Here is a 27,256-nt window from a genome sequence, read left to right as displayed (position 1 = left end):
CACAGGTGTCTCTTTTCACATTTTATATTTTCTTGGGTACATAAGAACCAGAACGTAATATTTACAAATCCATATAAGCGCATGGGAAGGGTTGTAGTCAAAAGCTTTGTCCCCTTGTATCAATGATCCCCATCGATTGACCCATCACATCTGCTGGCATTAGCCTTGCCACAACCTAATCTTCATTCGGCCGCCATAGAAACTGTGATATTAAAGCGTCATAAAATCAGATATTTGTATGAACCCACAACATATATATAAAGCACACTCTAAAAGTGTAAAAATAAAAACTAAGAGATCTCTCTCACTCGCTCTCCAGTCCTAGAGTGAAAAACTGAGATATCTCTGTTACTCGATGGACTAACTCTTACAAAGCTCTCTTCTTATAGCACTTTCCGAGTGCAAAATTTTTAACATTTACTTTCAAAGAAGTATTGACTCTTGAAAATATCACTGCTGCATGCTGAAGGAGGAAGCTGGATTCCCGGACGCACATGATGCCACAGAATTTCAGTTTACAGCACCCCCAACCGTGAAAAAAAATTTTCGTATACAATGACACAGAACGGGCTAATTGCATTGTTGTTTTCTGTGTAACACAGTACTTATCTCCACATTTTGCTAATTGATATTAAAAACAACACATTCTTAAACTGAGTTTAAATTTTAGTGTGAAGAACCTTTTTTAAACGTATTCAATGTTTTACCATAAATTTATTTTATGAAGAAAATTTGTCATATTTTTTTCCCATGATACATGTATATTTTTCTACCCATTTAACCATTCATCCACCATATTAAAAATGATTACTTTCTTCAATTTCAGTCATTCATTCATATTTTCAATGGCCAAAATTTACATTGCATGCTGGAAATAAAAAGTTACGTCTTTAGAATTTAAACTTTCCCAATCGAACTAGTTAATAATGACTCCTCATTTTATTTTTAACAATTCTGTACCACATTAAATATGGAAAAAATTTACTTTGGTACAAAATCTAGGGGACACTAACGAATGAGATTTTAACAAGGAAAATATACATTTAAAAAACAATAAATAAATTGTTAATGCCTATCACAAAAAATCGATTAGCTAATGTAAAGAACATTGTTTTTTTAAGACCGGACCGGAATCAAAAACCGGTTTGACTTAGGACAAAAATTATTCAATAATGAACTGATCAAAAAATAAAAAATTAGTAATCAATCAAACAGGTTCAATTTTTACTAGTTAACTGGTTTAATAAAATATAAAAAATTATTTCTTTTTTTAAAATATTTTTATATATATAAATATATTATTTTATTATATTTGGTTAAACTTTTGTACTAATTCTACCGTTTTAATCACCGGTTTGATTTTTACAACCTTGGTAAAAAATCCACGTTGAATGTTACATCAGTTTGTCAAAGATAAAACATAAAAAATTAGTGATATTATTGTACACTAATTAGAACGCATTCAGTTATCCAACATACCATATAAACCCCGAAAAATTTTCCTCAAGTCCAATAATACTTGAATTGAACTTCACCCACAAGTATTGTATATTAATATCCCCCTTAAAAAGATAAAATGTTTTCATAACAAAGCAACTGTACAGTTCTCATACTGAGAGAAGAGACAAAACTTTGTAATTTCTATCAATAAAAAAATTGAGAATTAGATTCAACTCAGAAATTGACATGCTCACGAGTAGATAAACCTGGATGAAAGAGCATGCTCTCATGAAAATTTAGCTCCATAGTAACCATTTGGCCCGGGTACTGAAACAGGTCGAGTTACAGGAAACCCAGGTTGCAGAAGCGGAATGTGGCTTTGAAGGGCAAAGGGTTGCGGCGCATTCGTTAGGATGGGCGGGGGTACACAAATTGGTATTGGCTGACCAACTGAGGCTCCTGATATTGGAAAATTGAACCATCAGCACAAATGAAATGAAGTCTGAATTACAGTTTCATCATAGCTTAAATGATATATTCATACAGATATGTTAGGTGTAAACTAAAATCAGCCACCAAAATCGATCACTAGAATAAATATATGTTGAAATATAAAACACACATTGAAAATGAATTAAACATATGTACTTATACACAAATACATGTATGTACTTATACACAAATACATGGTGGTTGATTTTGGGGAGAACATAGCATTTTTGTTATACAAGAAGTTTTGATGAACCAGTTCTGTATCAATGCTATGTTAAACAAAAAAGGTGCACAGTGAGAATTGAGATGCAAGAAACACTTTTTCTCAAAAAAAAAATTCTGATAATAGAAAGAACTTCATTAAGATGGGATAACACTGGAATAAAAACAATGTGACCAAGATGGGTAGATGATGTAAAGGGGAGAATATGTTCCAATTTCAAGCAAGAATTGGGCTTGGCTGTTGGAAGGACTGAGGACTTTTTAATCGCCCAGAACTGTCACTATCGCATCAGTGTGCTTTTTCGGATAATATAAACCTCTCTCTAATTTTGTATATTTTGGGTATGGGTGATAAATCTCTGTTCTTTTTTTATGAACGAAACCATCATCCTTTTACCTTGCTGCTTCGGATATTGTACATGATTCAACATAGGACGAGCTGAAATTGAGGAGATAGCTGTTCCACCATGAACCAAATCCTTGAATTACAGACAAAATACTAAGTTAGAAATGTAATGGTAAAATATTACAGCATAACACTAAACATTTGCAGATGGGGAACATAGTATTTGAATTCAATTTGACTAACTATATAAGATTAATAAAAAAAGAAGATATAGCAAAGTGGAGCAATTGTCTGTTGATTATTGATTGAATTAACTAAAAGCTAGATATATCCATCCATTTCCACACAAGTCACATCCCGTCATTCCTTATAGATATAGGAATTATGGTATAAGAACAGGAGCATTCTTATCAGTGGGAATTACTTTTCTAAAAGAAGTAAAAATTCTGTGGAATTAGTTTCTTACAAATTATATTTAAAGGTGAAATGAAGAAAATAATTAGCTTTCAAGGATTATAGGCAGGCTATCATACATGGGAAACTGAATGAACATAGACTAACTGCCCGGAACGTCCAACCATAACCTGCACTCAGAAACAGAAGACAATGTTCTGTTGGTGGCAGATTCCTTAGCATGTAAAATGGATTATCTCAACCAATTATGAGAAGTTACCAAAAACAAAAGTGAAAAAAAAGAAAAACCAATTTAGATGGTACATGAGATCTTTTCATACTTACAGCAGGGGAGCTGGGTTGCAAATAAGCATGTTCAGACAAAACGGGAGGGTAATGTGCACCATAGCGTAGAGGTTGTGCTCTGTTATGAGCAAGTTGTCCAACAATCTATTTTGGTGTTGCCAAAAGGAATGCACAAAATAACTACAATGAGTACTAAGCAATATATGGTTTGTGACAGTAACCACAGTCATGAGATTTCGTATCAATTATCAAACACAACACAGTACAAGCATTCATGCAAATAAGAGAAAAATTTTCAAAATATTTACTCATACTTACAGGAGGTGAAAATTGAGAACCACTTCCACCATTTCCTACTGTCAAGTTACTATACTGTGCAACCTTAACAGGCATGGAAGGCAGTGAAGCAAAAGTACTGAGACCGGTTTCAGGTTGAACAGCAGCAGTATGTACCACGGGAGAACTATTTGGTACATAAACCATGTTTGCAGAAATAGGCATGGACGCAGTTGTTGAAATAGGATTTACAAAAGATGGAGAGAAAATTTTGGCCGCTGGGTTGAGCTTAAATTCCTAGAAGAAGGTCACATGGGGAAAAGCATCATGTTAACACCAATTAGTTACTTTTTTTTGGGTGGGGTGGGGGGAAGGGGGAACTCATTATCACAATCTACTTATTCTCTTGTTAAACCGAACAAAAGACTATGAACCAAATATTTTAAAGATCTTAAAGAGATGGATGATAGATTTGTGTTAACTAATTAAAATATTTGAGCACAATTAAAATAAAAGAATATTTGGCAGATGATTCAATTGAGAACCTGACAAATAATCCTTGAGAAAGAAGTTTACAAAATGATCTCAACGAAAATTAATAAATGCATCCAATGTGAAACATGAATTCTTCTATTTTATTTTTCATAAAGAAATCCTCAGCCAACATATCTTTTTTTTATAAGCAGCATTTAGCCAACAGCAGTTGGTAGAAGTCAAATTGATTTATTTACCTTAGTATTTCTGGTAGAATCTGTACCCTTTGGAGCAGATATCTCAACAGATTTTTCTGGCATATTGTGTGACTCTAAAATGAGATCTATGCCTTGGGCAGAACTCATAGGAGCAGAATTTGTTATAGTAGACCTTTCACTACACCGATCATCAGCTTTAACAGATGCATTACCGTTAGTTCTATAAAACCCATTATCAGAAGCATTTGATGCCATATAGCTTCTATTCTCAACAGCTTCTACTTGGGCAAGATGAGTATTAGCTGTAACGGAAGTTCCAACAAATTAAATATGAAAAGAAGAGAGCTACGGAAGCATCATCATTGTGTTGGTGTTAGAAAGAAGAAATTCAAGTAATACAAGGCAACGCTGCAAATTAGGTTGGAGAGCAATAAGTGGTGGATAACCCAAAAGAAAATAAGAGAGGTCACATTAAAATTTTGAAAAATTATATATATTGTCACTTAACAAAATCATATATACTACCATTTAACAAAACTTTGCAATAGGGATTAGCAGAGGGGGAAAAGTGGTTTATGTGTATAAAAATTTTTAATATTCCAGATAGTTTACAATATCCACTATCAATTACAACTTGTGCTATTCCTGTAAACAGTGATAACTAATACTGATAATTTTACATGCAGATAAGATCAGAGAAACCATATACTTACTTTCATGAGTTGATTTGATGACTTGATTCTTCTCATCCTACAGAAAGCCACAGTATTAGAAATAATAATATAAAAGAACAAAATGTACAGAATCCTGTTTGGAATTAGTAACTTTGCCCAACCCAAGAATTCGACATACAAGTTTTCCTTTAACAAACTCAGGCTTCTCTCTGAAGTCACCAGCATTCCTTTTTGAATTGTCATCTCCAGCCTGTCTGTCAATAGAAACAGTCAGGAGGAACTGGTTGATGAAATAATACAATGATTCTCATACTATGATTATTCAAAAATTCGAATCATGCCATGAATTGGTAGCATGGTAGTAGGTAACATAATATCATGTCTTATGTGACACAAATCCACAAAAGTATATTAGCAAAATGACAGAAGTCTATTACAACTTGGGTTTTTTGGATTGTTAGGAAGAGGGAGTAAAATCAACAAATTGTGATACTTCAATCAGGACTTGACAGCTTCTACAATAAACTGTTTTCAAGTATGTCTTTAGCAGTTTACTGAAAATACATGTCAATGACATATATGTACCCTAAAGAATGTGTCTAAACTACCCGAGATATAAATACAATGTGTTAAGCAAAAAATTAAATTAAATACAAAGGATATAGTATTTGTCACACTAAACATTCATATTTGAGTTATATAATGTATATGTAAATAATATAATTTGTAGTTCATTGAGTAAGAAAATACAAGTTTCCTACCAATGCTTTACGAATATGTTTCTTACCATTGAAATAATAGGAAAATGTAACCCAAGGTTCAATTTACAAAATTATCACATTATCATGGCTTTTTGAACTCTACCAACAAGCATAAGAATCAAAATAAATGAATGTCATACCTACAGTTGATTGAGGAACCAGAATATGCTTCAATCTGCATCAACAAAATAATTTAACCTAAGTGTAAGGAATTATATGTTCTACAAACAATTCTAACAGTTAGGCACATTCTAGAATATGCACCACCATTCTGTTATAATATAAATATGCTTAAACAATAGAAAATGGCAAATGATTTCAGAAAGTGATTGATTACACTTATTTTGAGTCAGTTCAGTCTAAAATAGAAAATCTTTTAACAAAAATAGTTGGTATCAACTCAAACACGAAGGAGCCAAAGAAAGATATCTCAATTTTTGACGCAACTGTTTTGAAAATTAGGAAATCAAAGCCAATGATGCAAGTTAACATGGCCTAGTAATTTCGCTAGCATGCAGTAATGCATAATCATGCACAAGTTCATGCATACATTACCTCTCCAATATTTGTTTTATCAGTTTTCCTGCAATCAACTTCTGTGGAAGTTCTCATCTGATTAACAGGCAACTTATTTCTTTCAAAATCAATGGCAGCAGTTGAAGGTGGAAGACAATGGGTAAATCCATTCTCATTTTGGACTGGAGTCCTATTTTCACATAAGGGGGGAAAATGTCACTAAACCTCTTTTGTCTAACCAAAATACATAAAATTGTGGAGGATTCAATTAATATTTCAATCTCCAAAGTCAAAAAGTAATTAATAGATCTCCAGGGAGCTCGATAATCCCTTAGACATGCCTATAGTGAAATACATAGAAAATACATCAAATCAAATTATCAATTAAACCTCCTTTATCTAACCAAAAACACTCAAAGCAAGTATATGAAATATTCATAACTAGGCCTGAACTTCAACATAGGAATAAATGAATGACCAAGACAATATTATCTCACTTAGCGAGTGAAAATTTGAAACCACAACCACACCACTGCTAGTATCCTACTATCCTATTATTCATAAGGAAAAACCATGCCCTACTACATTCAGTAATGGCCCAATCAGCAGCATCCGACGTAACAAGGAAAATCCTATAGAGATATATTGAACATTAATGGTACCACCAAAATTCGTTAAACAGCAAGTTATCAAATGCTACCCAGTGAATCACAATGATGCTACTAATTTTTTTGTTTCAACAAAGAAAAAAGATAAATCTTTCATTCCCATTTCCTCCAAACACTCCCTAAAGAGGTTTTCTTTTCTTTCATTCAAAAGGAAAAAACCAAAAATCGAAGATCGTAAGTGTTTAAAGAAGAAACGGCTAATTATTCTGTTCATAACTTGAGCATTCTTGTTAACACACATCTTTCCATCCATTTATAGTACCTTGATTGATTAACATGCTTTACATCCGTCAAAGACTTCATATGATTCTCTAACTCACATGTTGGACTCTCACGAGAACAAATATCGTGCATAACTGTTTCGCCATCATCACTAGTTATATTTCCTCCAAAACTCTTGGTAGGAAGCATTACTTCCTGCATACAAAGCCACACGTGTATTAATATTAAACATGTAGTTATTTCCTAACTGAGATATTGTAAGGCCATGCATTCACATTGCATAAACAAGTGTCTTACCTTAGCAACAACTTGCACTAAATCACAAGATAGAACTACCAGTGTATCTACCAAATCCTCCTTTCCCACATTGGTCTTTCCCTTTCCCTTCTTGGTCATCCTTGCCTTCTTCAAAACGATACCTGAACGTCACAAAAAGCAAGAGAACGATGACAAACGAGAGTTTTATCCCAAAACTAAACAATTAAAGAATGCTGATAACTCAGGTCTAGCTTTTCCTAACATCCATTTTTACAGATAAATACATAGAAAACAATATCAAAACTAGGACTATGCTTTTTTACATTAACAAAAAAAGTTTGATGAAATCATGACAGAAACAAGTCCATTAAGTAACCACCCTAGATCCAGACCTAAAAGTCTAAAACATATACTCCTATTAGGATTTTAACAATTGAATCACCAGTTTAATTTCTCCTATTTCATTCATTAGCTAACAGGAAACCCTCACAAATCGAATGAAACTCAACACTGAAGACTCTCTTAGGATACAAACAGTTCATGTTTCACTATTAAGTTTACTATTACTGAAAAACTAAAGAAAGTGAAACCAAACCAAACTAAACAAAAACTAGAAGAGATAGTTCAAGCAGAGTAACGTCAATTACTCAAAGCATTGAACATATGTAATATCAAAATTCACATTACGATGAAATCAATGCAACAAACGATTTTCCAGCAATGAACCAATAATAATAAGAAAAAAAAATTAGAAGTTTTCTTGAAGAAGAGGCATGTAACCGTAATCGGAATCGACAGAGGCAGTGTGGAAGATTCCAGAATAGACGGAGCCATCCTTAACGTGGACATCGACGGGGAGGCCTATGATGCACATCGTCGTTAACAGTAACGCCTCGCTCAGTGACGATGCTCCGCTATGATCCTCTTCGAACGACTCCGTCCTGTTCCTGCAACCCATATCTTCCTCTCTCTTCTCCCTAGAAGCTTCTATGGCTGCCTGGCTGACTGGTATGAATATAAGTGTATCAAGGAATAGTGGAATAGAGAGATCTTGTTCTTGCAATTGCAAATATGAGAATTTGTTGGCCAAAAAGCCAGGTATAATGAATGAATAAATGAATATACATATATACGGACTGAATTTTGATGCATTTTAAATATAAAATCATATAATATTTTTTTGTTTGATTAATTATTTAAATTAGTCTTTTGAAATCGAATATTTTAAAATGTTAACTCACTCACATAATTATTAAGTATTCAGGTATATAAATTGGACAAATTGATATCTAAAATAAAATATAAAATAGTCTTCACAAAATTTTAAAAAGAGAAGTACTATACATACAAGTTATTTTAGTTTATAAGTCATATAAATTGAGCTAAACCTAATAAAAAAAAGACACTTACTCATACAAACGTATTAACATGCGCACTACTTAATGGTTTTCATAGTGCGCTTGGTGTTCCTCCCCCTCCTCTTTTTTCTTTCTCTCCTTCTTCTTTGTATTTCTTCTCTTTTTTCTTCGCATGTTTCATCTTCATCGTCATTTTTTTATTATTATTGTTGTTGCTGCATTTTTTTCTTCCTTTATTTGATTTTTTTCTCAAAAAGAATTATGAAATAAGAAGAGGAAGAAGAAGAAGCACGGCAGAAGATGAGGAGGAGGGAGAAAAAGAGTTTTGAATTATGCAGAATTCATCAGCATACATACATAAAAAAATTCTTAAAGAATACACTCAAATATCTTCGTGTTATACCCAAATACAGAAAAATATTTTTTAATGCAGAACTTTTACATTACATTCAATTCAAACCATCATCGATGAACAACAATTTTCACAAACAAAAACAACATTATTCGCATACAGAATCATAAACTACTAACGAAAATATTAACTAGAATCGAACCACACCTCGACCACTTGATTGGATTTAAAATAATCAATTTTGTTCTTGTTCAATTGATAATTTGAACTTGAATTATTTATTATCTTCAACAACAAGATAACCGATGATAGAGGAGAAGGAGAAAAAGAAAGGAGGAGAAGAAATTCCAATGAAAAAAGGAAGAGAAAAAAGAGGAAGAGGTGGTGTTGGTGAGAGAGTAAAACAAGAAAAAACCTGAGAATGTAAGACAAAAAAGAAAAGATGAATAAAAAAAAGGAGAAAATGGTGATGATGATAAAAAAAGAAGCAGTAGTAGAAGATGATGATGAGAAAGAAGAAGAGTTTTGAATTATGCATAACTTATCAACACACATACACCAAAAATTCTTAAAGAATGCACCCAAATATTTTCGTGTTACACCAAATTTGCTACAAATATAGAAAAGTGTTTCTTCTAATGCTGCATTTTTTTTCTTCTTTTTTTCCTTATTTCTTTCTTTCTTTTAGTTGAATGAATGTAAATTCATCCTCTTCCAAGTAATTTTGTATCATTATGTGTTTCTTCTTCTTCTTTGTTTGATTTTTTTGTTTTTATTCTTGGTAAAATAGTAAAATAAGAAGAAACTTGAGAAGATAAAATAAGAAAAAAAAGATGAATATGAAAAAAAAAAGATGATGATGATGAAAAAGAAAAAAAAAAGAAGCAGCAGAAAATGAGGAGGAAAAAGAAGAGTTTTGAATTATACAGAATTTATCAACACACATACACCAAAATTTCTTAAAGAATACACCCAAATATCTGTATTACACCCAAATTTACTGTAAATACAGAAAAATATTTTCTTTAATACGAAACTTTTACATTACATTCAATTCAAACCATCAACAACAAAACAAATAATAACAAAGCCTTGTCCCACTAAGTGGGGTCGGCTACATGAATCAAACGACGCCATTGTGTTCTGTCATGTATCATGTCTACAGAGAGACCGTTTACATGTAGATCTCGTTTGACCACCTCACGGATGGTCTTATTAGGTCTTCCTCTGCCTTTCGCTCTTTGTCCATCTTCCATCTCATCCACCCTTCTGACTGGATGTTCTACCGGTCTTCTTCCCACATGTCCAAACCACCTGAGACGCGATTCAACCATCTTTTCCACAATGGGTGCTACTCCAACTCTCTCCCCTATATCTTCATTCCTTATTTTATCCAATCGCATATGACCACTCATCCATCTCAACATCTTCATCTCTGCCACACTCAGCTTATGTTCGTGCTCCCCTTTAGCTGCCCAACACTCCGTACCATACAGCATAGCCGGTCTTATAGCGGTGCGATAGAATTTACCTTTAAGTTTTAAAGGCACTTTTTTGTCGCATATAAAACCAGATGCACTCCGCCATTTTGACCAACCTGCTTGGATCCTATGATTTACATCCTGTTCAATCTCTCCATTATCCTGTATGATGCACCCAAGATACTTAAAACTTTTAACTTTTCGTAGGATGTTTTCTCCAATCTTCACCTCTATATTAGAGTTTTCCCTTCTCAGACTGAATTTACATTCCATATATTCCGTCTTGTTACGGCTTATGCGCAGACCATACACTTCTAGAGCTTCTCTCCATAACTCCAACTTCTTATTTAGGTCTTCCCTTGACTCTCCCATAAGGACGATATCATCGGCAAAAAGCATGCACCATGGCACAGGCTCTTGGATGTGCTCTGTGAGTACTTCCAAGACTAATGTGAAAAGGTATGGACTTAAGGATGATCCCTGGTGTAATCCTATACCAATAGGAAATTCCTCTGTCACACCACCTTGAGTCTTCACACTAGTTGTGGCCCCATCATACATGTCTTTGATTGCCCGAATATATGCAATCCTTACTCTCCTCTTTTCTAAAACCTTCCATAAGACCTCCCTTGGTACCCTATCATACGCTTTTTCCAAATCAATAAACACCATGTGCAGATCCCTTTATTACTACGATACCTCTCCATCATCCTTCTTAATAGGTATATCGCTTCAGTGGTAGATCTGCCTGGCATAAATCCAAATTGGTTCTCTGTTACTTGTGTCTCTTTTCTCAACCTCCGTTCTATCACCCTTTCCCATAACTTCATAGTATGACTCATAAGCTTAATCTCTATAGTTTCCGCAACTTTGTATATCCCCTTATTCTTGTAGATAGGTACCAAGGTGCTCTTTCTCCACTCATCAGGCATCTTCTTTGACCTTAAAATCTCATTAAAAAGCTTGGTTAACCAGTTGATGCCTTTTCCTCCAAGACCCTTCCAAACCTCAATCGGGATATTATCAGGTCCTACTGTCCTGCCATTTTTCATCTGCTTTACAGCCTCTTTTACCTCGAAGTCTCGAATCCTTCGATAGTAGTCAAAGTTTTGATCTTCTTCCCTTGTGCATAATCGACCAAGGCTCGGAAGAGTCTTCTGTCCCTCATTAAATAACTCGTAGAAGTAGCTCTTCCACCTTTCATTAATCTTCTCCTCTTGGGCCAACACCTCTCCATCCTTATCCTTTATGCACTTAACCTGATCCAAATCTCTCGTTCTTCTTTCCCGACTTTTTGCGATTATATATACATTTTTCTCCTTCTTTCGTGCCCAAAGACTGGTAGAGACCCTCATATGCTCTTGTCGTTGCTTCACTTACAGCCACTTTTGTCTCTTTCTTAGCCGCCTTATATTTTTCCCAGTTATCTGCATTGCGGCATAGAGACCACTCTTTAAAGCATTCCCTTTTTATCTTTATCTTTTCTTGTATACTCGCATTCCACCACCAGGACTCCTTGTCTCTTGGTCCTATTCCTTTAGATTCACCAAAACTTTCTTTTACTGTTCTTCTAATAACTTCTGTCATCTTCCTCCACATCTCTTCCGCGCTTCCATTTCCATCCCACTTTGCCTCTTCTCCTACCCGTCTTAGGAAGCTTCTTTGTTCCTCAACAAAGAATCGAACCACATCTCAACTACTTGATTGAATTCAAAACAATAATCAATTTCATTTTAGTTTATTTGATAATCTAAACCTGAATTATTCATTATCTTCAACAACGAGATAAGGAGGAGAAGGAGGAAAAGGAAGGAGGAGGAGAAATTTCAATGAAAAAAGAAGGAGGAAGAGGAGGAGGTGGTGGTGGTGTTGGTGGTGTTGGTGACGACGATAACCAAAGAGAAGAAGAAGAAGAACGTGCGCGCGTTGATTGAAATCTGTTAAATTAAGAGGCGCATGAAATATGCGTGCGTAAGATCTGCGCGTGAGAGTGATTTAGAAAAAAATGACTTGTATGGACTTGTATGGTAAAATAGCTTGTATGTGGGGAATAATTGTTTTACAGTATACTACACATACAAGCCTTTTTGGCTTACAAGTCTTACAAGTTGACACAAACTCAACAAAACACACGCATATTACACTCCCACATTCAAGAGTAAATACACGCACGTTACTCAATCACTTCCTGTTTTCAAAGTGCGCTACTCACCATTATGAACGACTCTTCTTCTTCTTCCTCGATGAAAATCACAACTATCATTTTTCTTAGCGTTCCTCCTCCTCCTCTTCTTCCTCCTTCTTCTCCTCCTTCTTTGTGTTTTTCCTCCTTTTTCTTCGCGTGTTTCATCTTCATCGTCGTGTTTCTTCTCCTTCTTCTTTTGATTTTGCAACATTATGTATTTTTTTCTTCTTTGCTTGATTTTTTCCTCCTAAAAAAATTATGAGAATATAAAGTAAGAAGATGAAGAAGAAGAAGCAGCAGAATATGAAGAGGAGGAAGAGGAAGAGTTTTGAATTATACAGAACTCATCAGAATAAAATACACCCAAATATCTTCATTTTTACACCCAAATTTGCTGTAGATATAGAAATGAGTTATGTTACGTGTACACTAAAATCAACCACCAAAATCAGCAAGGGCTGCAAAATACACCACAGAAGGGCTGCAAAATACACCATATTAAAACAAGCATAAACTATAGAATGCAAATACAACTATAAAACCATCATAAAAAATAACAAAAATCATATTCATGAATCATAACTAAATAAAAACTAAAACAATTCAACTAAAAGAATAAGACAATTCACCCTCCGTCAGATGAAAAGTCATAAATTGTAAATACATCCAAACTTTTATAAAAATACACCCAAATATTCCTGATCTACGCCCGAACGTCTGATATAAAATGGACAAGATTATATTAATTCTAATCAGAACTAGTACATTAGATTCAATTCAAACAAGGAAGAATTAACAGCAAATTTCACAGGCAAGGTTCACGCACTGCTTCATCTGACAATCTGAAGTTGAATTATCCATTATCTTCAAAAACGATTTCAGAGCTTGATGTCAAAAAATAATGAAAATCGAGAATAACGAAGAAAGAGAACAGAGAGAGAAAAGCACGTAAATGAAGAATGAGAAAGAGAATGCAAGAAATTCGAAAAAGAAAACGGAATCCTTTCAAAAATTAAAAATCTGTTAACATATGTGCATAACAAGCGCGTTTGAACGTAATATCAATTAGAGGACTTGTAAGATTTGTATAACAAAATCACTTGTATGTAGAGATTAATTCAAATATTAATACCAAATAAACTTAGAAAAATATTTATAAGTGAAACAAATATACTTTTTCTTTGTATAGCTGTTAATTATAATAGTACAAATGATTTTAACTACAAGTCTATTTTATGCAACATTACAACCAATGAATTCCAAAATTTTGAAAAAAAATATAAACAAAATACTTGAATTTATCAAGACATTTCTTCTTCAAGTGTTACAAAGTATTAGAAAAGAGATTTTATAAATTATTCACATTGACTTTGTAATTGTAATTGACCAAAATTTACAAATTTGACTTCATAAATAACTTGGTTCACACTGCATGCAAGTTTCAAAGTGTTGTTATCTTCATAAGTATTTGCACAAATATTTTTAATTATTTATGTGAAAAATTTATATTAAATAAATTTTTTATTAGCTTATTCTCTTCTTTATCATTAAATAATGATCATAGAATATGGTACTTACAATTAAATTAATATTTTATATGATCAAAAATAAATATAAGTTCATTTAATTATTTTAAATTATTTTTTTTCAAAAACTTCAAAATTAATTTATAATTTAAGATTTGAAAATGCATTATTTTTTGTATATATGAATAATTAAATTTAAAATAAATAAATAAACAATGAAATTAGAAGTTATCAATTTAAAAATAATTATGTATAAATAATTTGCAGGGACTATTTTTTATTTTTTAGAGACTTTTAAAATTTTTTATAAATTATTTTTTATTTCATTTTTTTGGGATTGATTTATCCAGCACACGTGAACACTTCACAGCCATATGTGTGAGTCAACGTATCACGTTAGCAATTACCATTAGTAACTAATGAAAAGAAATTATATTGTCTAATGAAAATAAATGTTAAAAATTATTTTATATATTTTAAAATTTAAAAGATTAAAGGGTCAAATTTTAAAATTTTAAAAGCTAATTTAGATAAATTTGTTTTCAAAGATAGAATATTAGTAAACTGTGAATGGAAAACTTTTTTTAACATCGAGTTTAATTTTGATCTTAAATACCTTATTGTTTTTTGTATCATAATTTTCAGATGGCAATAATGGGCCAAGTCTCGGATAATTCAATTGGTACAAAGAATGTTCGGTTTGTGTTCGTATCCCTAGTTCCAATGTGCACATTTTTTAGATCATGGCTAGATTTTAGACCCTAAAATTAAACTAATAAAATTTTAATATTTTCAGGTTGAGTAAAGTATATTTTTTACTACAAATTAATTTTGTTATGGAAAGAAAAATGGTGTAACGCAAAGATATTGAGTAGTTTTAGGATACGTAGATATAATGAATTAATGATATATGGGTCGTTCCAGTCGCACTGTCGCAGAGCTGCAAAAAGCAGCTTGGGTTTGGCAAAAATGTGACCTGCATTTTGTAGGTTCAGGAACGCTGATACGATGACACGTGGCTTATTGCATGCATGCAGGAGATAAGGCCAACCATGCTTTGACTGCTTTTTTGTAGCTTTTTCTACAAAACATGGCCTGCGTTTTGCAGGTGCTGGCATGCAGGTGACAGCATTTTTGGGAAACGCAAGTTGCGATTTTAGGAGAGTGACACATGTCACGATGGACAGAATGGGAGACACGGTTCCAACTTATAGAGATAGAGATAGTTGAGATAGAGAAGAGAGTAGAAATTAGAAAAGAGAGTTCAGTTCATTAACGAGGTTTGTAAACTAACATTATTATAATGGTTCGTGATTTTGCCAAATATTTGAAAAAAAAAAAAACACAATTTATTTGTTAAGGCTAGAGGCTTAGCCTCCTGAACTTGGAAAGCTATTGTCAAAACGGCTCAAACCTTTAAGGAGGAGTTTGTGACTTTGTGTGGGGTGTAGGAGATTTAACCGGTCCCTTTTGGTTTCACAAATGGATGCAACCAGGGATGGCTATGGAAAGAATGCATATTAGAGATTTTTTTTGTTTTCCACGGTATCTCCTAACCCGACAGGTCAAGAACTAATCCGATGACCAATGGATTGCTGCATGCACAAGGCGGGATTCGAACCCCCAACACTTGCTTAAGCAGACTAGTGAGCTAACCACTACACCAACCCAACTTGGTTATAAACATTTTAGAGATTGACTTCCGTAATTGTGACTTATAATAATCTTCTATTCCTGAACCTCTCAAGCTTGAAATTCTTAGCATAACCCAATGTGTTTCATTAATGGAAAAGCACGGGGTGGAAATGGGAAAAGGCAGAATCAGAGGATTACTCAACCAAGAGGGGATATGATTGGCTTCTAACTCGCAGTGTGGCACTGGATCACTCCCCTATCGAGAAATGATTCCAGCTAGTATTTGGTGTCTTGATGAATAGAAACTACCAGGTATTCAACAATTCAACCAATTCTGCTGCTAAGGTAGCGTGCTGAGCTCAATTGCTAATGGAAGACCTGAAATCGACCCTCAATTCGATTTTCAATTTGAACTTCTATCCTCTCCTTGCCTCTTGAACTTGCCCAAATACTAGCTTTTCCAAGCTGAACTGTGATGGAAGCATCTTCCCAGGACGCATAGAGCATATTATGGTTTGTTCTACGTGACTACCATGGTAATTGGATTCATGGTTGTTCCGGGAAAGTGTCGGGCACAAGCGTTCTTCGTGATGAATTCTGCAGCATTTGGCAGGGGGTTGTCTATGACTTTGGAGGCTGATATCCTAAATTCCTGCTCCTGATTTGTGAGACTGACTTTAGAAGCCTTTGGATTGGTATCCCCATTGGAGAATCCATCATGAGCATGCTGAAACTAACTTAATCCTGCATATTTTCGAGCTGAAGCAGGTGCAGAGGTGGTCGATGCAGTTTGAACTTACTGGATGGCAAAGAAAGGGACCAGAGAAGACTCGGCCTCTTCGTGTTGGTTGCAGAAGGATATGCCTCAGTAGCCTTGACCTGAGCTTGTTCCTGTTTTCTTTCCTTTTTTTTTTTCTTTCTTTTACCCTCACCAAAACGAAATCTACACATCAAGTTAAGAGAAAATTGGGAAGCATTAATCCTTGAAAAGACATAGACTACTTTGGAGTATTTTTATTACAAGTATTCCCATGTAAGCATTGGTTAAGCATTTTACTATCACTCAGACTATGCAAGACAAAATTGAACTAAGTATACACACTAGACTCGAATTAGATGATTATCCAGTAACATCTACAATTTGATGATTATCAACTCAAAATGAATAATCCTTCAAATCAGATTTTGAGTCACCCAGTTCCATGTCTGCCAAGCACTCTTCCTCGGTAAGGGGTGGGAGTTGCCTCGTCTTGCGCTTCATATTGTGCTTGTGCCACTCACTCTTGTGGTGTTCCCTGTACTGTTTAGAGTCCTCAAAAGAAACATTGCATGTGCTGCACTTGTTTGCCTTTTGTTGTTGCATCTCAGGAGGCAGCCTACTCGTAGATGAAATTGTCTGCTTTTGAAGTTTATCATTCAATTCAAGAACAGATTCGCGAGTTTCTTTGGTCATCGGTGGAGGCATATCCTCATAATCATCAGTGTATTGTTCTACCTGGGTATCCCCATCCACATAAAGAGAGTGTGCAAGAACCTCAAATCTTCCATGCATGTTGTTCACAACGAAGTCATGACAACCCTTATATAGACCTGGTTCCAATTCAAAGATCTGCAACCCAATCAGAAACCATATCAATTTTCCTCCACATTTTAGCATATTCAAGATTAACCATATACACAACGGAAAAGGAAATTTCTAACTACACAAGTTCTAAACAGATTGAACGTTGCTAAAAACCAATAAATAACATGGCCAATATCCAACAAAATCAGGTAATGGCAACAACTGAATTAGTCGTTACTTCTTGATGTATATTAATGCTACTATGCTAGATTATAGGTACAAACTTCAACAAGTAAAAATAAATGCAAGAAAATAAATCTCTCTTATAATGCCAGTTCTGTGCCATGTGTTGTCACTGCCAAGTGTTAGAGCACATTTGTTTGTGATTTTAGCACCAAAAGGAGTACTGGTTTTTCACTCTCTCTCTCTCTTCAATACTTCCGAAATTTCTAGTGTTGTCTATATCTGATTTTCTAGAAACAGAAAATAATTATCTAATTGTCTTTCAGGAAAGCATTCTCCCAAAATTTGAAACAGTAGAAGTGAGAGAAATTGATTTCTAAAGCTTGGAAACCACTAACTTCTAATATATCTTATAAATTTTATGAGTCATTCCAAATCAGTCCCCCAAGGAACTTTTAGTCAGACACTTTAATCCTGATCAAATGTTAATCACCAAATCAGTCTCTAACCTTTTATTTTGTTAGACTAACCAATCCTCATGTCAAATTTTGGTAAAAATTAGAGAAATCAAATCTTATCTTTATTTGATAAAGATATAACAATACCTAAAAATTTTTAAAAATCTCAATCAGTCCCTCCATATAGGCGAACAAACTAATGTGGGACTATTTTATGATTAAAATTTGTTGATAACTAAAAATTTCTAAGAGACCGATTTGGGGTAGTACTCTTAAAAATACCTACATTTTTAAATGCCAAATGCCAAATGATTCAGTTTCTGCTTTTAAATAAGTACTCCTCAACAACATTAACAAAACTTGACCCTTAATCTCCTCATCCTCCTCATTTACACGCCTCTGTTTCCCCTTACCCTTCAATGTTAAATGCCAAACCTTCGTACCACAAAGCTAGTCCAAGGACCACAGAGCAAAACTCACATATATCAATGCTTGAATAGCACTAGCACGGGACAAAAAATTTTTGGACATGGCACAAATCTATTCATAATGATTAGCTATTTTTAAGCCCCTTCCAGAAAATACATGGAGCAGCATTTCTAATTAGCATTTCCGAAAAATATTTAAGATTTCTACTTTCACTACACATACACAAATTACATAGACTAGCAAAGGAAATGAATAAGAACTAAACTAACTAGGGCTCACAAGACGAGATTTTAAGAATCAGACACAAATCTCAATGGTACAAGGATAACATTCATCTTTAGATTTTAAATGGCTTTCCAATCAAAATGAAGAAAAATATATAATAAATAATTAAATGGTGTGGCCAGTTATTGGAGACATGTGCCGCACAATTTTGTTAGTATACATATTCAACAAGCGATGAACACACAGATATAGACATATAGTGATAGAGTGTCAAGTTGATCTGTTCATGTTTTATTATTATTATTAATTTAGGGGGGATAAAAAGAAGAATTTCATGATGGGGACATGGATAATACAGGATTGAAATATGAGTTCCCCTTGGCAACAGCAAAGGGGAAGAAAACTATAAGACACAGCTTTCCAATCTCTCAACATATCTGACAGTTAGATGGAAACTTTATTCAATGCCATTCCATTCATCACATACCATCATAACAATCTTATCCAAACATAGGTTTTATTTCAAGATGTACTTTGCCAAGACTAACCAAGCATAAAAACAAATGGTACAAAATTGATAAAGGAATTGAAACACATACCAAACTTGTTTGTAAGAATTGAAGGATAAATAAAGACTTACAACAGATAGCTGACCAGAAGATCCTTCTTTAGAAATAATGGTAGACTTCCACTCATTCAACTTTTCTAAAAGGGCAGGCACTTCCTCCTCAGGAGCAGCAACTCGGATTCTTAACGGACATCGTTTTATAGGGTAATGCTTTTGAAGCTCCTGAATCAGCTCCAAAGCCTGTATAAACAACAGGTTCCACTTTTCACTAATTACCATAATTATAAAACAGAACCAGTTAAAAAGTGAAGATGTTGAATGAAAAGTGATGCAAAAGACCCGACCTGCTTCTTGGAACTGCTATTTGGATCAACAGCAAAATGAATGTCCCTCATCAGGCGCTCAATCATGCTAATAGTGTAAGGGCGCTGCGTCTCAGGATTGTATGTCTTCTGCATCACAATGGTGGCAATATCCCTGAACTGACTCGACAGCAAGGATTCCCTTTCTTTCCCGGCAACCTGAAGTTCCCCTTTCTTCAAAACCTGCAACAAAAACACAGCATTTTATTAATCAATCATCCACCAAACATTTTTTCCTTGATTATTATCATCATCATCATCATCATTTTTCTTTTATCTGACCTCTAAGCATATCTTGGTCTGATCATTGGTCCCAAAAGCAGCAATCAAATCCTTTGACTTGGCAAGAACACCTTTGGAAACATTGGAATAAACAGTATGTGACTGCAACACTTCATCCAGGTCCTTCTCCCTGTTATTGAAAAACAAATGTAAAATGTCATCTGTTTTCATCATTATTAATTTTCTGTTTCCAAAATTAATCATACAATTTTTGCATAATTTTCAACTTCTTACTAAATTCGGTGTTACAAACCAAGAAGAATAATTTCAGTGTCTCATGCAGAAGATCCTGAAACCAAAAGTGAGGATATTTTACGTGTTCACGGTTTTAATCAGCAGAATTAAGAGGATTTGGCTTCAAAAGTGAGGATATTTGTGGAACTCAAAATGAAAGCTACTGATCTAAAGGTGACTCGCCCCTCACTTTCTCTATTTGCAAAACTCCTTCCTTCCAGGTTCAGTTTGGATATTGCTTGAGACAGAAACCGAGACACATAAACTTACTTGGTATGGAGTGAACAGAGACACACAAATTTTTTGTATTTCCTAACAGAGAGGACTAGAAATACCCAAACGTAGCCTTACAAAACCAAACCCGTATTCGGACTACATCTTGAGTGCCACTACAGTTTCATTACATTTTCCATATTTTCAGATTGCAACCGCAATTTAAAAGCATAGGAAGAAGTAAAATAGGTAGAAGGATCGCTTACACGCCGGAACGCCAAGCGAGGACAGTATTGGGGTAGCAGGCGATCTCAAAGCGCATGCCATGCTTCTTGAGTCGCACGACGGCCACGTTGGTCAGCCTCTTCTGCCCTATCGGCTGCACCAGCGTCCGCGACATCTCTCCAATACAATATGTATCTGTCTACTTATCTTTGACTATCACTTCCAACTTCGTTGCTTGTTCTGTAAAGACCGAATTGATAATCAGAAGAATCAGTTAGGAAATGATAATCAGAATAATATAATATATGTTTACGAGTGCAAAAACGGTTCTAGGGTTCAAGAACTGGGGAGATGATGGCGGGGGCGTTACCTCGACGTAAGCCTGCGTCGGCGGAGGAAGGAAATGGAGGCTGCGGCGTGAAGAAGAATCGAAGAGAAACGATAATCGGCGGCGGCAAGAAGCTTGTATCGATGGCGGAGGTGGTGGCAGGAGATGAAGGGCGGAGCGGTGGTGGCAAGCTGGTAGGAGCTGGAAGAGAAGACAGCGGTGTTGTGTTGATTTTTGAAAGAGAAGGTATAGTGTGAGTTGGGGAGAATTTTCCGACAGAAATAAATTTTAGAATAAATACCAAATTGGTCATAACGAAGTTACTTTAGTTTTATTCAAGACACTTTAGTTTTTAACAATTATTTTTATTTCTTAAAAATTAATTTCGTATCCTTCGATTCGATTGTAATAGACTAATAGGTCATCAAAATACAAAATAAATGAAAAAAAAATTATTCCAGATGTCCCATAAAAATCAGTGATACTTTTCATTAGAAAAATTACATTGTTTGTTCTTATTATTCATAAGTTTTCTTTAGATGAGTTTTTTTAAAAAAATATTTTTTTAGTTTTTTTTTTATTTTAAGAAAATAAAAATAAATTTATATTTAAATATTTTATGTAAAAAAATTTTTTATCTATTAATTATATTTAAATATAATAATATAAAGATATTATTTATTTATTTATTATATGAAAAATATGTTTTGTTTAAAAATATCTTTTTAAAAAAGATATAAATTATAATTTTTTTAAAAAAAATATTTTTTAATTTTTTTCTATTTTTACTTTTACTACCAGAAAATTTGTCAAACACTTTTGTTCTGGTTAGGATGTTCTCCGTGTTATGGTCGGCTCCTTGCTATTCTGTGAGCTTTTGAAGCCTTTTGTCTAGTAGGAAAGTAACCTCTTGAATTCGGACCCAAATATGGTATTTGCAAAAAGAATTATGACACTCAAGTCAGCCTCTTATCCTCGGCTGGGTCTTTTATTTATAGTCGCTGCAGGTAAATTATTCGTTAGTGACTTTTGATATATCAGGTGCCAAGATCTTAGGAAGTACGAGATATGTGGAAGAAGTTTGTTGTAGTCAACAGTTATCCTTTTTGAATTCGATTAGTTCCTCAGAGGTATAACGCGATTTCACCGACGTATTAGAGGTACGGTACATAGCCTCTAAGCTTGACTTGTCAAATTTGCGTTTAGCAAGTTGAGCTTTTGTCGTGCAGTTATACCTCAGCTGGATACGAATATGTTAACCTCCGAACTCAACGTACGTCGTCCTTCATCAAGCTTGGATTTTTGATAAAACAGTGAAATAATAATTATAAAAATAATAAAAAATAATAACAATTAATAATAATGATAATAAATGGTAACTTTGTAGGTTTTGTTGTAATAAATTTGTGTTTGTTTCTCTAGAAAATATCTATATCGTTCATTTATGATGGGAAGTGAACAGTTTCACTGGATCAGCCACTAAGTTAGTGGGGGTGGAGTGGGCATTATTATCGTCTTTGTCTTGGAAAGAGACACAATTCGTCACGCTAATCTTCTTGTGCAGGTGTTGAAAAGGACATGTCGTCAAAAGGTTAATGTCTCTTTTTTTTCTCCTTGTCTTTTAGTTTCAAGAGAGAAAGAAAAAGTGGTTGAGGTAAAAAGGGAGAACCCTTATAATCGGGTGCATGTTGATATGAAGCACTATGCCTTTTCATATTGTGCCGCTGAGTCTCTGCAAGAGCTCAAAACTTTGAAAAGTTGGTTAAAGACAATGTTGGTATTGGTGTTAAAATACTCCCCTGTAGTAGTGAAGAGAGGGTTTGCGAGAGAAGAGGGAACTGGGCGTATTTCTATATATACGCCCTGTTTGGCAGAATTTCATTTGAGGTTCTTTTTTACTGAGTTTGAATGCAGGGTTTTGACTCAATTGAGCTGCGCACCTTCGCAGTTACATCCAAATTCGTGGGCATTTTTATGAGCTTTTGAATGCTTGATGAATTTTTTAGATTTTCTCGTGTCTCAGAGCATTTTCTTTTCTTTGTTCCAGTCTAAAGGAGTGCGAAAAGGTTTATGGATTAACCTTCGTAGCTTCTCTGGTTATTCCTTGTTTTTGTTATATAAATCTTCCTTCAAGAGTTTTAAATCTATGTTTGTAAAGATTTGGTCATCAGAGACCGAATACCTTTTCTATTTGGATGGTGAGTTGATAGAGAAATTTTTGTTGTATTGGTGCCCGGAGCCAATGCAAGTTCTTGAGGCTTTGGAGAAAAATGAAGAAGAAAATCTCTTTTTAGATTTCTTGATAGAGTGCTTTGCGGCTGGTGAACTGTTGTCAATTTCTGAAATGTTGAAATTTGAGAAGGAAAATGATAAAGAGGGGTTGAAGGATGGTTGGCCTATTAATTAAATGAACAGCTAAACCAATAGCGAAATTCCAAAATTTTTTTGGTAAGGATGGTTGAAATATTAATTCTCTTGCAATGTTAAGAATATGTTGGTGTTTCTGCTCAACAACACTATTTGTTGAAGTGTCGCAACACATGATATTTGATGCATTATACCCTATGAATTATAAAAAATATCAAGTTTAAACTCAGGACCATTGCCAATTCAGATAATCTTTACTTAAAAATTAAAATGAGTTTTCACATATGCAACAAAATTTTGAACCAAACTGTTGGCTTCTGATTTTTTAATTTCATGAAATAAATCCATACAAATCTGATTTTATCATCTATTACAGTTAAAAAATATTTATACTCTTGTAGAAAAATAAGTGACATTGGCCCTCCAGATATCAATATGTATTAAATCAAAATTGTTTCACTAAGGGTATATGGTAATCGTTTTTGCTTGGTATAATAGCAAAAGTCACATGATTTATAGCAAGTAGATATAGAAAATTATACACACAAGGATATATTTGTTTGATTACATCAAATTTGCTTTGTGGTACATGAGCCAAACTGAAATGCCATAAATTTTCAATAGAAAAATATGAAATTTGTGTAACCAAATTTTCTGCCCTAAGATTAGAAGAAAGTAAAATCTTGTCACTATGACTTTGCATATCTAAAATCCTATTACTCCTATTGTATGTTGTATTTTCCATGTTGTCCTTATGTGCTAACTCTAATGCAGGAAAATCTATCATGTATAATCCATGTTTTGCTCTAGCTGTGACAATCATCTTCAAAGAGGTCTGATTCTGTATCTCACAAAGTTTGTCAGTAAAAACACATTCATAATACAGGCCTTTTATAAATTTTGGAAATAAATAAAAGATTGAAGTTGAAACTTGGTATATACAGCATGTCCATAAGATAGAATGTAGTTGAAAATACCACAATTTCACTTATAGTTGTAGTTATGTGTGTTCTATCTGGTAATTTTACCAGAATTGGCTTAATATGTCTAAAATTTATATAAAAAAAATGCAATGAGTGTGATACATGATCAACAGCTCCTGTATCAAGCACCCAAGAATTTGAGAAAAAAGTTTTTACTAACAATAATCGTGCAATATGAGAGTTCATGCAAAGTATATAAGTTTCTAAAGGTATACCTCAATTTTCTGCATTTATTGACTGACATCTCTCACACTTGCTCCTTGAGAAGACTTTGCACACTCCTGTCGAAGAAAGATAAACAGTGCATCTCTCAAACTCTGATTGAATTGGGATCGACCATCAGCTTCCTTGTCTTGCTTAACATTGTTGGTACTAATCTCTTTAATTTCAGCAGCAATACGATTAGCCATAGCTCTGTTGCTAGTCTCTTGTGGCCATTTCTGCCTCTATAGATGAGGTAAAAATCCATGTTTATGGTAACAAGTATCCACAAGATGTCCTACCTTGTGACAATGAGAACAGGTCTTAGATTCTAAATTTCTTCTTCTTCTTCTTCCACCTTTACCTTCTCAGGTTCTTCGTCCTCTTCCTCTAGAAATACTGTTTGAATTATTGTTGAAATTATGAATTGAATTAGCCAAAGCCATAAAGTTCTGAGTCTCCAAATCTAATCCATTAAGCTGTCTCTCTTGCTGAGTTAGCAGAGAAAAAATTTCATTGATGTTTGCAAGCGGTTTCATCGGCATGATTTGAGATCTCACACTCCCATATTGCCCATTCCATCCTGTTAGAAATTTCACTGTATAAGTTTTATCTCGATAATCTCTCATAGTTTCTAAGCCACACTCAGATTTTTCATAGCATTTCTTGCATTGAGAAAATAGTTTAAAGCTGTTAATGTCTTTTTTCCCTAAATAGCCATCAACTTGGTGAAATAATTTGCTATGCTTAGATTCCCGTGTTTCATGGTATACAGCTATTCTTCTAATTCAGCAATTCTGTATCTGTCTCATTGTCTCCATGATAATACATGTGCTTCAAATCAAGCCATAAATCTACAGGAATTTCATTCCAAGCAACACTCTGTGCAATCTTAGCACTCAATGAAAGATTTAACCAAGAAACAACATAAATATTACATTTATCCCATGCTACATATGCAGGATCATTTTTATCTGGTTTCACAATGGTTCCATCAACAAAGTCTATCTTATTCTTTGATTTTAGCGCCAATTTCATAGCTCTTGACCAGGAGTTGTAGTTCTTAGCATTCAGCATAATTGAGACAATAAAAACTCTAGGATTCTCATCTGAATGTAGAAAGTAAACACTTGCTGGATCCGCAAGTAAATTGGTACTCAATTTCGCACTTTGTTGCTGCAAACTTGAGAGTTGGCTTAGGATGCGAGCTAAATTTCGAAGCTCACCAACTGAAAGCTCCTGGTTCTCATGTGACCCGTGATTCTCCTAGACATTAGGTCGGAAGGAGTGTCAACTATTGATACTAATTCAATGCTCTATTTGTATCCAAGAATTTCACCTCTTTCATGATAGACGATTCTCCACACTCACCGCACCATGAAGAAATCGTGGTCTGGATATGATTTTAGTAAAGAAAATAAGATTGAAGTTGAAAAAAAAAAAGACTAAGAGAAAGGAGATTTGTCATATGAACAAATACAAAATCTAACTCAATATGGTAAATAAATGAACTATGATTACGAGGTAATCAGTATTGCTAGATTTGACCTCTAATCAAAACAAAATTTTCTATCATTATAATTAAAGTTAAAAAAATGAATGCTATCCAAAAATTATTCAACTATAATCAATTACAGCTTGCTTTTGTGAGCCATTGGATGTCAGCTTAATATTATCTCCAACAAATGCAATGACTCGATAATTCTTTTTGGTCAAGAGGCCCCAATGATGATCCGATGAATAAATGTGTGGTTCATGAGCATCTTAACTATCTACCATCAATAAGTAGTCATAGGACTTTATAATCTTTCAAATTTTGAACCTATTAAGAAGGAGTTAATATTTAAAATGGCCCTTGAAATTTGATCTCGACTTAATTTAGCCCTCTAATTTTTTTTAATTAACCTAAATTGTACCTTGAAATTTTAAGGCATGACTCAAGTTGGCCCATCCGTCTATTTCTGTCATCCGAAAGATGACGTGGCATGACTAAACAATGTCGTTTTATTGTTTGTGTCTAAACGACATTATTTTACTCCTCCCCTCTTCTTCCTCCTCCTCAATGTTTGAACCTCCCACCACTCTATTGTCACCATCCTCAATCATACCTTCTCAACTCCATCATCCTCATCACCACCACCACCAGCGTCCTCCTCACCTCCCCCTCATCTACCATTCCAATTCAAGGTATAATTTGGATCAAAGTGGCTTATCTCTTTTACCATACTTCCATTGAAATGTGCCCTGAGACTTTAAGGTAAAAAGCTTTCTGGACTTCTCTTTGGAAGCTATCTCTTCCTCACAAAACAAAGGCATTCATGTGAAAAACTCTTCATGACAGCTTACCCATCTTCCAGCTTCTCAACCGGCGGATACCAACAATTGAACCAATCTGTCCTTGTTGCCAAAGGAACCAAGAAGATATTATCCATTGTCTAGTCATCAGCTGTGAATACTCCTCAGAGATTTGGAGAGAGAGTATCTTGGGGTCAGTTTTGCTGGCGATGAACGAAGAACCTTTTCACCAGTGATAGTTGAAGCTTTATGCGAACCTCTCCCAGCAACCAGATTGCAAGAAGAAGATGGAATTTGCAGCTCATCTGAGTTCAGAAATTTGAGAAATGAGAAACCTGTATCCAAATTGGAGTGGTGGATGAGGGGGGAGATGAGGAGGAGGGTGGTGATGGTGGGATTGAGAAGGTATGATTGAGGGTGGTAGGAGATTCAGACATTGAGGAGGAGAAAGAATAAAAGGGGAAGGAGTAAAACAACGTCGTTCAATCGTACCACATCATTTTTCCAGTGACGGAAATGGATGGAAACGCCAACTT

At 34.4% G+C, this 27,256-nt stretch overlaps 2 protein-coding genes across 3 annotated transcripts; both read right to left on the bottom strand.

Moving 5' to 3' along the window:
* Position 1: 1 nt before the first annotated feature.
* On the bottom strand, positions 2-8,348 carry LOC130941302 (uncharacterized). Of its 2 annotated transcripts, XM_057869863.1 has the most exons (14): positions 8,047-8,348; positions 7,306-7,427; positions 7,049-7,203; positions 6,158-6,308; positions 5,743-5,777; positions 5,020-5,095; positions 4,881-4,917; positions 4,207-4,469; positions 3,518-3,772; positions 3,239-3,343; positions 3,034-3,084; positions 2,552-2,633; positions 1,707-1,899; positions 2-202 (listed from the first exon to the last, which is right to left on the bottom strand). In XM_057869863.1, the coding sequence occupies exons 1-13, from the start codon at positions 8,222-8,224 to the stop codon at positions 1,727-1,729; spliced, it is 1,683 nt and encodes a 560-aa protein (XP_057725846.1). In that variant the 5' UTR covers positions 8,225-8,348; the 3' UTR covers positions 2-202; positions 1,707-1,726. The 2 variants fall into 2 exon arrangements, with proteins under 2 accessions (XP_057725846.1, XP_057725776.1); XM_057869793.1 differs by lacking the exon at positions 2-202 and having other exon boundaries at positions 1,413-1,899.
* Positions 8,349-16,779: 8,431 nt separating this feature from the next.
* Positions 16,780-21,155, bottom strand: LOC130937659 (uncharacterized). The gene is made up of 6 exons (XM_057867099.1): positions 20,917-21,155; positions 20,588-20,786; positions 19,875-20,004; positions 19,575-19,775; positions 19,303-19,470; positions 16,780-17,412 (listed from the first exon to the last, which is right to left on the bottom strand). The coding sequence occupies exons 2-6, from the start codon at positions 20,719-20,721 to the stop codon at positions 16,960-16,962; spliced, it is 1,086 nt and encodes a 361-aa protein (XP_057723082.1). The 5' UTR covers positions 20,722-20,786; positions 20,917-21,155; the 3' UTR covers positions 16,780-16,959.
* Between the last annotated feature and the right edge of the window lie 6,101 nt (positions 21,156-27,256).

Source organism: Arachis stenosperma, chromosome 1 (assembly GCF_014773155.1).
Source record: "Arachis stenosperma cultivar V10309 chromosome 1, arast.V10309.gnm1.PFL2, whole genome shotgun sequence".
NCBI lineage: Eukaryota > Viridiplantae > Streptophyta > Magnoliopsida > Fabales > Fabaceae > Arachis > Arachis stenosperma.
The sequence above is the reverse complement of the archived record's forward strand: the minus strand, read 5'-3'. Positions and strand labels throughout refer to the sequence as shown.